At 27.4% G+C, this 15,035-nt stretch overlaps 2 protein-coding genes across 3 annotated transcripts in view; one reads left to right on the top strand and one right to left on the bottom strand.

Annotated features, from left to right (window-relative positions):
• LOC113518165 (solute carrier family 15 member 1-like) overlaps positions 1-527 on the bottom strand; it is a 29,563-nt gene extending 29,036 nt beyond the window's left edge. The window contains exon 1 of the mRNA XM_031911331.2: positions 333-527. Coding sequence (XP_031767191.2) covers positions 333-414 — 82 coding nt within the window. The 5' untranslated portion in view covers positions 415-527. The remainder of the gene's footprint in view (positions 1-332) is intronic.
• Positions 528-4,235: 3,708 nt separating this feature from the next.
• On the top strand, positions 4,236-14,577 carry LOC113521597 (sulfhydryl oxidase 1-like). 2 transcript variants are annotated; one of them, XM_052896536.1, is made up of 2 exons: positions 4,236-6,380; positions 12,900-14,577. In XM_052896536.1, the coding sequence occupies exons 1-2, from the start codon at positions 4,598-4,600 to the stop codon at positions 13,034-13,036; spliced, it is 1,920 nt and encodes a 639-aa protein (XP_052752496.1). In that variant the 5' UTR covers positions 4,236-4,597; the 3' UTR covers positions 13,037-14,577. The 2 variants fall into 2 exon arrangements, with proteins under 2 accessions (XP_052752496.1, XP_026762977.1); XM_026907176.3 differs by having other exon boundaries at positions 4,238-6,288.
• The last annotated feature ends 458 nt before the right edge of the window (positions 14,578-15,035 follow it).

The following is a 15,035-nucleotide window of genomic DNA, read 5'->3' as shown; positions in this document are numbered from 1 at the left end:
GCCTCTCAGAATTGACCCTATTGTCCGCTACGCTAATACATTAGCAAATTATTAGTGTATAATTATTCATGCGAATAAAGTCAAATCAATGAGTCGATTGCGGCGATTTCACCAGTAATTAACGTCGATGGTATCCAGGACGACCGCCTGCAGATTAACCTAACAGGATATATTACTATCATTGGGGCCGCTACTCCTCATCTCTAACAATCCCTTCCTCCCGAAATCCTAGTTAGGCAGTAAAACGACAGCCACACGTGGTACCATACAAACTTAAGTACAATTGCAGCATAAACGAAATTCAAATATACGAAACTGAATAAGAAACTTACTTCGCAGCCCACAAAAAGAAAATCTTTCACAAAATTCAGTTGCAATTATACAAAAAATAGACATTGGATGACTGAAAAACATTATTGAATCGGGATTTAGGTAAATACTTATAAAATTAATAAAAATTAAAGATCTTTGATAAACGTTGAATTGAATACTATTGTTAAGTTCTTATATTTTATGACAGTGATTGATGGAAGTAAGAAGGTAAAATAATAACGTAGGTAAGGCTATAACCTATCCTAGTAAATCCGCATACGTTACACTTAGTCTATGTATTATTATTATTATTCTATTCTATTCTATATTATTATTTTATATATGAATGTGGTATAACGCCTTAACATACTGTTGCACCTTCCAATGGTCATGGGATTCCTGACCTCATTGTAAGCAATGTAACTACTAAAAATAGTTCTCTTATATATATATATATATATATATTTATTTATTTATTTATTATATTTATATATATTTTTAATACTGTATGTTTCAGTGCAATAAAAAATGTCTGTGTTCTCATGTTTGGGCTATGCGGATTTCAGATTGTGAACATAGTATGTTATACTATGATGATGCGCTTTGAGTTGCCGATCAAAATTATATTATTATTATATACAATATTAACGTACAAATGTATTAATTTCATTATTAAGTATTATTTATGCAAAAGTTATGTTGTTCATAAAAGAAAAATTGATAATGATTTGTAAAAGATCTGTTCTATTAAGATTTACTTAGGTATTTATTTGATTGAAAATAAAAAAAAATATATAATGCAATTTTAATTCAGGAAATAATTCCCAAGTTTTAGTAATTACTATACCAACTTTATATTAGTTTATTAATTAAAAACAACCCTAGACTTCTACGTGCTAGCGTTTTTTTAGTAAACGGCTTTTAAAATTAGAAAGAATACACAATAATCAGCAAAGCAAAAATTTAAAATCACTCTTTAATATCAAAAATCTATAAAATTTTACTCATTAGATCAAGTTATATATGAATTCATATATATACAAGATATGTATGTATCAAATCCTTAATTGTTTAGAACCACAGGCATATAGGAAATTTGCAACTTTGCACTTCTTTCCTTCTTCCATTTTCCGTAACAACAAACTTAGAATATAATTATTAATTTTATAATTAATTTTAGTTTCTGAATTGTTCTGTAGAGGCAGCACGAAATATAAAAAAAAATACGCTTGACAGCTAATGTCAAATTATTAAGAGTGACAATCTCAATAGGGCTACCATAAATATAATTATGAAGTTTCGAGTTGAGTTTATTGCAATTCGTACAATAAAACACATTTTATTCCGAAATCGAACTCGAAGACAGGGCATAGTTGTTAAATACTATGAAATATTTTTACAAATAGGTATGTAGGTACTTGCAAATAACCCTATACATAGGTAACCCTATACATATAAGTAGGTTTTGTGTATTTTTTCAATCTCAATCCATTAATCAAAAAACCTAATAATACGTAATGAAAATAATTACTTTTTTATTATTAAATACACTAACATATATTTATGATTTGTGCTTAATAAGAAAACGAAATCTTATTTTTTGTTAAAAAATATGATCATATATTCACTTATCATATTTATATGAGATAAATATGATAAGTGAATATATGATCATATGATTTTTTTTTAAGATAAATGTTCCTTTTTTCTGTATTTTGTATGCAATTATTTATTTATTTTATTTTTTTCCATCTTTATAATCTATTTGTCTCACTAGTATCATCAAATTATATACAAAATTGGCCTTTGGCGCAATAACTTTAATACTTTTTCTAAAACTTTTAATATCGATCTATTTTCGAAAAATATAATATCAGTGAAAGACCAACTGAGTAAGGAATTTTTTTGTTCATAGTCAGTTTGAATAACTATTGTATGGATAAAAAGGCCATATTTTAATCAAATATTCACATTTAATTTTTACTTTGTATTTTATTCATCTTTTTTTTATTTTCATTCCTGTTGTTGGTTCGTATTTTTTTTTTTGTTAACTCCAATGTTTTTGCTTTGTGTACAAAGCCTTCTATTTATATTGTTAATGCTTGTGAAAACCTATTAGTAGCTTGATTTGTGCTCCTAAACTCTGTTTATTTGCTCTCTATTTCCTGAGTTTCCTGTGAATAAATAAATAAAAAAAAAATCGTACTGCACGTAGTATCTATGTTCATTATAAATGAATTTAGAAATTACTGTAAAACTAGGTGTATTCTTTATTTCAAAACATTTTCGGGAAAAATTTTCTAAACAGAATAACCAGATATTGGTAAGAAAAATAATTAAATATATAATGTATTTTAAATGCAAATATATTTTTATAATCCTTTTAAGACTGATTTATTATGGGGTCCGTTAAATATTTCAAAAATACATTTGATAGCCATTTGACTAAATTTAAGCCTCTCAAAACTTCAATTATATCTAATAGCCAATATATAATTTGAGTAAGAGAGAATTATTTTTAATTAAGAATTGATTCTGAAACTCGCATAATGTAAAACCAGGTACATTTGTGAAATGTTTCAGCAAGACAACTGAAATTTGTAAATATGTAAATTTTTAGATTAATTAAAAATAAATAGAAATGGAAAAAAGGGCATAAAAACAAAGTATAAGGCAAAAGGATACATAATATAGAACTATTAGAAACGGAAAAGTTAGAATAGAAATCAGTAAGAGGTCAATAATAAATTGTAGCTAGAGTTGTCAGATTCTACTGTTATTATTTTTATGTTGGTAAATAGAAAATTTCCGAAGAAAAAATAAAATAAGTGTATTAAAACATTAGTGTCACCAGGTGAAAAAAACTCATAAATTAATATAACCACAGCTCCAATTAGAGAATTTAATGATATTTGACAAATCATATTTGTACTCGACACTCCCGAAATTAAATTGTTAACAATATTGCTTTAATTTAATTTAGTTAAGTTTCTTGTAGTCTTAGTCAAATTAAAATTGACAAATTATTTAACAAAAAATATGGGTATTTGCGATTTACTGTTCAATTTTCCTTTAATGATTTCTACTCAGTAACAATTTTGTAAAAAAAGGTCAATATTTATTTATATACTTACTTAAATTTACCTACACAAAAGGCAAAAAATACGTCAGTCATTTCAAGCAGTTACACAAAAATTGTGTATATTTAATTGTCTCATGTTAATTCAGAAGTAATATGAAAAATCTATGTAAAATATCAAAAATATATGCTATTCACTCCTTCTTACGGTATATTTGGAAATACTGAGGATTAAGAACTATAAAGCACCATAGAATATTTCATATTAACTAAAACCAGCCTACATATATATTAATTTTATAAAAGTTTATAATTTTTATACACTTTAAAACAAATGACTGCACATTTCATATAATTGGTTTATATAACTTTAATTTTTATAAATACATAAGGACATATTTTATTATGACCCTCATTTTTTATTGTTCCCGAAAATACTTCTGTCGGAAATAATGGGATCTGAATAAACTTTATGATCTCTTTACGTTAATTATTTCGAAAACTACGGAAAATGGGCTATTTTGTGGTAGATCCTCATCGCAATAAAACCACAGATACTATCCTTAATCTATGACAGAGATATTGGAGTCAATTCTGAAACATTATATCTCGAAACAAATCTTTAAAATTAAAATTTCAATTGAATGTAACAGCTGAATCTCTATTCTAAGAACCGATACGAATTCAATTTCTAATAGGTTTAAGTCAAAATCATTATAAATTACATTATAGTGGTACATAAGACAATATTTCGTGAAACTATAAACATAAAAAATATTAGATTAAAAGATAACTTTAAAGAAATGGCAGCTCGGATTAGATCCCTTTAATCTTGACTTTGACGTTAACATTGACGTAAACCTACTTTTATAAAAGTTGTTGTCCGTGATTGACTTACGAATTTCGCTATTTTACTAAAAATTTATTTTGATTGTATGATCAAAACAAGCACCCCAAAAGAAACCAAAATATCCACTCAAACACTGATTAGGTTCAGTTCAGAGTATGCATTTAACAATCGCTATGTAGTGACGTTTTCAACATTCAATTTATGACGGATACAGAGAATTATGTTGATTGATTAAGTTTCAAATTATAGTGTTAGTTTGAAGCCGTTGTCGTTACTCCCGGTCGTGTGTTCTCTCCGCAAGAAAGAAGCTATTTTTCTGTGATTTTGATTAATGAAATAAAATTCTAAAACCAATAATGTACAACTGGTATTTTGTGGTAACTATTATCATTTCATTGTCTCTAGTGGATTGTGCAGTTATAGCAAAGGAAGACGATGTTGAAGAACAAGGGTTGTACAGTAAGTCAGATAAAGTAGTAATATTGACTCAGCGCAATTTCGAAAGAAAAGTTTACAATCAAAGACATGCTGTAGTGGTACAATTTTATAACAGTTACTGTGGTCATTGTAGAGCATTTTCTCCAAAATTCAAAGCGATGGCTAAAGATTTCGCTGCGTGGAAGCCCATTATTCAATTAGCAGTCATGGACTGTGCAAATGAGGAAAACAATGAAATATGCAGGCAATTTGAAGTAATGGCCTATCCTTCTCTGCGATATATACATGAGCAATATATTAAAGGGAATGGTAATGTGGGTGACAGGATACAGATGGCAGAAACTGCTGAAAAACTTAAAGCACAAGTAATAACAAAAATGCAAAATGAACAATCTAAGGGGCATTTGGCATTTGCACCTAACTTTAGTATTGCATCTTATGCATCCTATGCCTCTGCACTTAATGACATACCAAATGATGTGACATATACATTCCTAGTGTTTGAAAATGAAAATTCTACTGTTGGTTCTGAGATTGCATTAGATCTTAATGATTATCAACATATAAAGGTGAAAAGAATACGTGAAAATAGTGAATTGGGTTATATAGCTGGAGTGTACCATTTCCCTGGACTTGTTGCAGTTAGATCCACATTAGAACCCACAAATATTACCCCTAAAAATCCAAGTCAACAAAATTTACTGAAAGCTATAAATATGTTTTTAAAATCTAAAAACTATGTATTCCCATCTCGGGATATAAATCATAAAGATACAATTTTCATTGAGCATTCTGATGAAAAATCACTTGTTTCAAGCTCTGATATTGTATATTATGCTGACTTAGAAAAAACTTTAAAAACAAGTTTTACAACTGAAATTACAAGACATAAATCTTTAACTGGAGAAGCCTTAAGATCATTATTAGACTACTTAGAAGTTCTTAGAAGCTTTTTCCCTGCCAGAGGAAATCTTAGGGACTATATTATTGATTTACATACAACACTTGGTTCCAAACAAGAGTGGAGTGGTAGTGAAATTTATGAAACAGTAAAAAGACTAGAAATTACCCATGCACCAGTGTACACATCAGAACTAGAATATATAGGATGCAAAGGAAGCCAACCACAATACCGTGGATATACTTGTGGTCTTTGGACTTTATTCCATACCTTAACAGCCAATGCAGCTCAGAGCCCTGGAACAGAAGGTCCTAAAGTCCTGAAAGCTATGCATGGTTATGTTAAACATTTCTTTGGCTGTACCACCTGTTCTGAGCATTTCCAAGCAATGGCAACAAGAAACCGAATATTTGACATAAAAGAAAATGACAAAGCCGTACTTTGGCTCTGGATTGCTCACAATGAAGTGAATTTAAGATTAGCTGGGGATGTTACTGAAGACCCTGAACATCCGAAAATCCAATTTCCAAGTGTGTCAAAATGTCCAGAGTGTAGATCTGCCCGTGGTGCTTGGAATCTACCATCTGTGTACCAATACTTATTAAATATGTACAAGAAAGAAAACATTTGGGATCTTAGAAGAGCAAGATCCATAGCAGCAAGATCGAGCCCATTCTCAAACCTGGATATTGGAATGCTAAGCCTCCTGTACATATTCTGTTTATTTATTCTTATTCTAGTCATAAAATTTTTCCTAACCAAAAGGTTTTACAGAAAGCGTCATTACAAACATGGAAGGGGTAAAGTATAACATTGAATTTCATTATAACAGGACTTGGTTTAAGTAGTAACATCATAATTGTGTGTAAGTAGTTATGGGTGCTCCTTTTTCATGATTTTCCCTGTTTGGTAATAAAAATATAACTTTATCTTCCAGTTTCCAACTTCCATATGTGGAGTCAATTGTTGCATTCCAAATATTTGCACCTGTGAATTAGAAATATGTAGATATTATTAATGATATAATTTAATTTCACACTTTCAAACATGTAATACTGCATGCTTGAGACCACATGATTCACATTATATTATCATAATTTATGGCCTCCATGGCACTATGAGATTGAATTTTATAATTGAGGCCTCATATAATTACCATACCAATCTTAGAAGCTCCTTTAATTTTGTCCACATTTTTAAGTAACAGCATGATTACAGCCAATTATTATTTATAAAATAACAAATCATGAAGTATTAAGATACTAACTATTGCTAAGATCAACAATTGTTACTACATACTGTATATAATTGCTAGTGATAATTGATTCCACAGTTTATAATATGTAACTTGCTACACCACTATTTATCTATTCAAACAAAATATTAACTAGAAACTAATAGAAATTTTGTCACTAATCAATATTTACAACTTTAGTGCCAACAAATATTTATATTTTCTTTATTTCTGTAATTTATATTTATTAATTAAAATTCTATTCATTCTTTTTACATCCTTTCTTTGGGATATAAGTTTAGAATATTTGTTGTTTAGATTTAATTAGATTAAATCATGTTTTTAGTCTATGAGTAATATTAAGTTTATTAAACACATAACAGACAAAAATAGAAATAAATTAGAAGTATCTATCTCCAGACCAAGATCTTAACAAGGCAGGCAAACAGAACCAATCGCTAAATGCCTCTATTCCTAAACACATCTCTTAGAAATCTAACAAATTTATACTTCTAAATATAAATTTATTATATTTCGGACATTATATCCCATTATATAATCTATAAATATTGTAATGCTCAAACTTCACTTTTTTTTAAAGTGCATGTTTTATAAAATTGCAATTTATTTAATAATGTGAGAATTCATTTTAATTATAATTAGGTATGAAGCAAACACTCCAATTGTGTAAGTACTAATAAAGACTGCAAATTATCTAAGATAAATGTATTGTAACAAATGTATGTAGGTAATCCATAAATAGTATTTAAAAAAAGTCTAGAAGCCAAAACATGAACATGCATAAAAATAGTCTATAATCTCTATCAAATTCCATGTCAGTTAAAAGTAAATAAGTGCAAATTTAATATTAAAATTGTTATAAAGTCCTATTAATATAATAAATGCAAAAGTTTGTAAGGATGGATGAATGGATGTTTGTTAATCTTTCACACAAAAATTACTGAACAGATTTGAATGAAATTTTGTACATGGGTATGTTACATAACACATAGGATACTTTACATATTGATTTAGGTAGATGAAGCCGCGATATACAGCTAGTATTAAATAAATTATCTAAGATTTTTTAAGTGTATTTTTATTATTTGATGTGACGCGTATAGACTACGTTGGCGTATATTAAGTACATACAATACAACATTCAGGTGGTCGCAAATCAAATAAATTAATGTGCTATTGTTTAAGATTCCACACAATAAAATGTAGATTTTATTTATAATAACAAATGGGTTATATACATATGAATCAGCATTAAGAAATGCATGCGATTTAACAGGAGAAAAAGGAAATATAGCGAACATGCATTCATGGGAATAATGTTCTGTAATTTCTATATATTTTCTATTAGGAAATGTGTAAGAGGATAACTGTTAAGTAACTAAATTTAATGTATGGTATTAAGGATAGATCAGATAGTTTTTATTAATGATAACCATGAAATGGGTAAATAGATTATGTAAATAGGCGGATACAAACATATTTATGAGTATACCTGTTTGTGTAGGTGTGGGTATTTTCTATGTATATGTATTTATAAAAAGTGTTTGTGTGTTAGTTGTTTAGTCCCGAGGTATAAGCTATATTTGGTTTGAGACTAGATAGCAATGGGTAATTACCCTTTTTTAGTGATATTTATTTATTATTTATATATAGATACGTATTTAGACGTTACCATGTTGACGTAATAATTATATTAAAATGCCTAATGCTTCTATTTTTCTGATAAGCCTAGAATTACAAGAGTAATAAAATCGAATCTAATATTAATAAATATAATTTCCTAAGAATTTACTATAATTGTTGTCTAATAATGGAATTCATTAAAAATAATTATCTACTTAAGTATATAATTAAAAAAATATTTTTCTAGTTGCACATAGTAAAAAAATAGTACTGATTCAATATTTGTTTTTATAATTCAGTTTGAGTTGCAGCTCTGTTTGCAATTTCTTACTATTATGCAACAATGAATCCAATTTAATTTTATTGTGATTGACATGATCATTTTTATCTTATATATTGAATAAGTATATAAAATATACAAGTGCGTCCTCAGAGGCTGTGTTTACTGTTCAGGACAATTTTTTTTTTCTATAAATATCAACAACTCTGTAAAATTTTTTACAAGTACTAAAATGTTGATTTACTTGATGTCTCTCTAGTATCACCGTATATTTCCACTATTATTAAGCGCTACAGACATTGTTTTGTCCATTAAATGAGTTAAATGCATTAAGTAATCTATCAGTACTATATTTTAATTTTTTTTTATTTGATTAAACAGAGATTGATTGACAAAGCTCACTTAATTAAGGTTGAAGCATACAATATTATTTTACTTAGAACTGAAATAATATTTTTTTTTAAGCAAACTGATGACTATAAGTTTCATCCGATCCATATTGAAGAACACATAAAGAATAAACGCGATATTAAAATATACGAATATTAAAATTAAAACAAAATTGATTATGAAGGAATTGACATGATTTTAGCGCTTCATCTAATATGTGCCTTAAACCTAATTTAACTTTACCGCGTAAATACTTTTTATGAAAATAAGTGCAAATTATCTAATCGTTTATAATATCTTATTTAAATAAGTATCTTATCGCGCTCATTGCATAGACAAGTACCTACGTACGTAACATCAACGAAGTTATTGTTACATTTATATACCTACTTATAATAGATCATAGATAATATTAGCGTTTTATGCCTATGTAGGTCTATGTCATTTATAAATATAAAGCGTGATCGTTTTACATGATGACAATCATATTTTGTAAATATTTAATGAAATTATCAAAAGTTAATTTTTCAACTGAATTGTACTGATAATTTAAATTTCAAATGAATAGTTAAGTACTCAAACATCTCCTGATTATATTTATATTGATTGATTGATGATAAAGATGATGATTGTCACATACATACTCATAAATTTAATATTTTTTATTAAGATTTAATTATACCCTGAAAAATATCAATTTAAAATTTAATCATCTAATTTATTTAAATGCTATTTATTCCATTTGATGAATTTGTTGTTTTATAGAAATAATGTCATTCTTACATATCAATGAAAACTGCCTAGATATAAGAATATAATTTTAATATTATACAATATATATAATTTGTTTTGCTTTAGTAACTTACTATATTAACGATAGTTGCCTGTTATTAAGTTTTTTTTTTATCTAATCTTTACAAATTTTATCTTAAAGTGTACTGTTGAGATCTGTTAGTACAAGTGAAAGAACAAACGTTATTCGTTTAAAATTCAAATAGTCATATTTATATTTAATATTAAAAAGTATCTATAAAGCAGTTGTTTCAATCAAATTGATTCCAATTGTTTGTTATATTCGTTAATATATTTTTTCTTTTATGTTCGCACAGTTTTGGCTACAAGTTATTGAATCTGGTTGGAAAGTGAACTCTATGTAGGATAAGGTCAGTCGAGGTTATCTCGATTTTATTTATTACAGTGGTGGTGGGTAGCATAATATAGACTGACTCCTGCCATTTACACATACATTTTAGATACGAAGTAATATTCCTTATATCATTTGTCTCATAACTTTCAAAACACTTTCTTTAGTGCTTACTTACAGTATATAAAAATACACAGGCTATAAGTTGATCTGTCGTTTAGTTCCTACCTTTGTAATATATAAGTAGTAACACCTAGTATCAAATGTAAATTCCATATGCATTTAAAACCAAGATATATATTAAACAAAAATCGAATAATAATAGTAGTATCTAGTGTAAATCAATACAAGTGGTATATAGGATACCGGATAAACCAGCCGTCATTGCGATCAACCATATTTTAGAAAACTCAGTTAACTAACTTATATGTATGAAGCACTCGCTAATCACATTCAAGATGGTCATTTAGCGAATTAAGACAGTAAAAAGTAGATGTGTATAAATTGTAGATACCTAAATGTCCGCAATGGCATACCACTAAAATGATATTAAATATATAACTTATAACACTAACTAGATAACCTTTAACTTTGTTATTGCTATTGCGAAAATCGTCGATATCTCTATATATTTGAATTTATAACCAAAATAGAAAATTAGTTATGTCATAATTACAAAATATAAAAAAGAGAACATATTTCCCATATTTACTTTTTTATGTTGCGGAATCTTTTTCCCAATTTTGATAAATATTTTTGCAAAACGTAGGACTTACTTTCATGTTGGTCACGTATTAATTTATAACGTTGAGTTTTTCGCCGCAAAATCATAATCTTGGTAAATAATTAGTAACGTGAGTAAAGCCGACATAAAAAAATTACAAAATAGATTTCTTGATTTATATTTATAATTTCAAAATATTTTTTTAAGTGATGTACCTTCATAATAATAACTACTTATACCTAATATTATATTTTTAGTAGATATTTACTTATAAAAACCTATAATATTTATTGTATCTAATAATAAATATTTTATTGTAGTTCAATGTCAAGTAACAGATTGTTTAAAACGTCACGGCTTTTTAAAACATAACCCTAATAACCTAAAGTTATTGTTAATACACCTACTAACTCATGTAACAAATGTTTTCGAGTCATTTTTTGTGAAAATAACTCTAAAAAGTACTCCATCTGAGGTCTGTAAGTATAGCTAACTATTTATACATTGAATAAATATTCGATAACAAATTTTACTTTGGTCTATGTGCCTACAAATTTAAAATGCTCACTCAAAAAATTTTAGACCGAGTGGATATAAGAATTTACACGTAAATTTATGTGCGTAATTTTTTTCCGTGAAGTCTTCAATCATTAAATTTATTTCATATCTTTACTATTTTAGTACTTGTTCTAAGAAATTTTGTGATCTAATTGTAACAAAAGCTGCCGCCTAGAAAATATTAACAGATTAGTTCATTTTCATCAGTATTATATGGATTCAATCTCAATATGATTCATTTAAAATTGGGTTTTAATCTCCTCGTTATTAAAAAAAAATCACACTTATCTACTCACTTAGGGTATTTACAAAGGCGCCATCTATATAATTCGTGAATTTTAAGGTGGTTTTGTACATTAGTTTTAGAAAATACTAACACAAAACTAACTTGAGCATCCACATAAATTTAACCTTTAATATTAGTCGTACTTAAATCGATCACATAACCGCACGAACTTTCTTTGAAGTCAGCATTATTACGCTATAGAATTCACAAAACTGAACACTATATTGTGAATATATCTGCATTTTGAGTATCATGTGCAATTATCTATGAGAATCTATCTCAAACACTACCATACAACCATGTTATGTCTCACCACATCATATATTTGCTTATAATACTATATTAATTTTAAAGGTATCTCGTAGACTTGATTTTAGACTGAACTTTAACAAAGGGAAAATTCTGCTAATGGCGTCTATTTTTTATAGTACTTGGTGGCAAACAAGCATACGATGGAAAACGGAGTATGGACACCTGTAGGGTTGTCACATCGCCGGGCTTGTCTCGTATTTAAATGCTCTAAAAAACGATTGTGAAAACTTTAAAAAATGTATTATCACATAATAACATTAAATATTAATTTCCCTTTTTATCAATGGTTCAGTAGTCCACTGTTGGTTCTTGTTAGTCGATAAGTGCCTAAGTAAATCAATTTTTATTATTCTGTCAGCGCTAACTAGATCACTAGTAAAAAGTCCCATTACACTTTTAAATGTCTAAATTCCGGCACACAATATACTCATAGATTATCTCGGTGATCCGATGTAAAGATACAACTACCTATGTCATTTGTCATAAAATTTAATGTAATTAAATGTAATGTTCGCTAAGAAATATAAATCGCGGTCAGTATAGGAAAATTCATGTGCTGACGAACTTATTATGTTTTTAGTACTGAAATTAGATTTCTTGATATTGTACTTCGGTCATACCTGCAGATCATTTGCATGACGTAATCTTTTAATATTTTTCCTCAGTTTTGTGAATTAAAAAAAATAAACTAATAACAAATAAGTATAATATAAGCTATAGTCTCTATAATGTTTAATTCTATTGCAGGTACATGTCGGCTTAGATTTGCAATAAAGAGGTTACAGAACAAGAATATTTTCCACAACCTGATATCACCGTGGGATGAAATTGTAAAAAGGTTAAGAATTGTACATTTATATAGTTGGCATGTTTATTTATCTTAAATTATTATTTAATTACCGTTATTTTTAAACGACTTTTAATTGATTTAAAAATGTGAAATATAAACTTTATCCAAACCCAGTTTCACGTATACTCACCCTGTATATAAAATCATCAATAATGAAATATTGAGACATTCTGATGTCACTCAGTGGAGATGTCAGAACGTTTAATTAGTGAGACAACTTTGTAGCATAAAATGGCTGGGTATATTTTGTATTCATAAAAATGTTGATTTATCTACCAAAAATTCAATTGTAATCAAAGAAATCACTATGTTATATTTTTGATCGTCATGAGTATCCTCACTGCTTTCCATGCCTCTGTGCTATAGATTGGACATATTTGCATGTAGAACTATTCCAAGTCATATTTGTGCAATTGTAATTTTTAAACTCATTTAGTCCTAAGTAAAGTTTATATTTTTGATATATAACTAATATATTAATGTAAATATTGGGTATTATATTTTCTTTTTATTTATTCTTTTTTTTTGGTATACAAAAGTGTCTTCCAAGACGAATAGATATTTGCCTATTATTTTCAGAAACTTATGTTTAAGAATTAATTATTTCAAAATGTAATCATTAAAATTTTATAGCTACAGCTTTAGGTACATAATCTGATAAGTAATAATAGACAAAAAAAAAAAATATTCATACAATTCGGCGAATATAATCAAGATTTCCTTATTGAGAATCGATTTATAAAAATATGTTTCTAATATTCGTAGTTAACTTTGATGCACAATAGTAGATATAAATATTAGACTGTACAAAATGTTAATATATATTCAAAGATTTTTAATATCTTATAAAACCATGACAATACAATAATAACTTGCATAGTTTTATGATGACATTTACCACTAACAATAGCTCATTAGCATTTAAGCAACAAGCATTTTTGATAGGATTTAAGAAATTGCCGAATAATCATAAGATTTTAGTAAAATAAAATACCTACACATAAGTTACAAATAAGTTTAAAAAAACTATCATTCGCGTATTTTTAATGTAATTTAATTCGCAATGTTTGTATTTATTGAACATCTAGTTCCAATGTCGCAATCTCATATATGTGATTTAAATTAAATTTGTGATATCATCTAAATGTTGAGATTACTACTGATCGTATATTGTAATTATTTATCTAATAGGCCACACAGCCAAATTAGTATGTAGGCACAGTTATGTACGCAATTATGTAAACACTGTTACTCCTCAAATTCAAGGATTTTTTTGCAATAATATACAACTGTTTACATATTATTACGCATGACTATGTTGCGTTGAATTTGCAATTTTATAGTTCGCTAAGAAATATGAATTAGATAATAGATAAATACAGTAATAGAAAAGACGTGTATTGATAAGATTGTCATTGAATAACTTTTCCTCTAGAAGATTCAAAGTGCAGGTCACCACGTATAATTTCCTAATTATGAATAATGTGTTATGATTAAACTGTATTAGTATGCAATTAATTTCATATATGTAAGACGTCGCATTTATGTTTATTTAATAAATTACTTTGTTTATAATTTATTAGTTTTAATTTAAATATTAGTGATGCCTGTTCACCAAATAGCAATAAATATCCTTATGGAAGCCGATATACGTAAACGTATTTAGTCACACACGTATAATCGATTAAAATATACAATTCTCTTAAAGAGATTGTAGAAAAGTAACCATAGTATAACAAATGAAGTTCAATATTACACACTTAGCACATTAAATATATGAATTAGAAAACTTTAAAGGCAAGTGTGTATACGACATGGAGAAATACTATTACTTAAACCAAAACTATTGATTAATGACAGTTTCTGCAATCTAATTATTTTTAGCGGGGATATAAGCGTTTAACTACGCTATAAATCGAAATTCATGAATAAATATGATAAAATGTGATAAAAATCAAATAAATCAGTTATAACCAATAAAGCATTTTAATTCCATAGAGGTACTACTGTTTTCCTTTTTCTTATATGTATTT

This window comes from Galleria mellonella, unplaced genomic scaffold (genome assembly GCF_026898425.1).
Source record: "Galleria mellonella isolate WM207_F2 unplaced genomic scaffold, CSIRO_AGI_GalMel_v1 utg33, whole genome shotgun sequence".
Lineage (NCBI taxonomy): Eukaryota > Metazoa > Arthropoda > Insecta > Lepidoptera > Pyralidae > Galleria > Galleria mellonella.
This window is presented reverse-complemented; position numbering and strand designations above follow the sequence as displayed.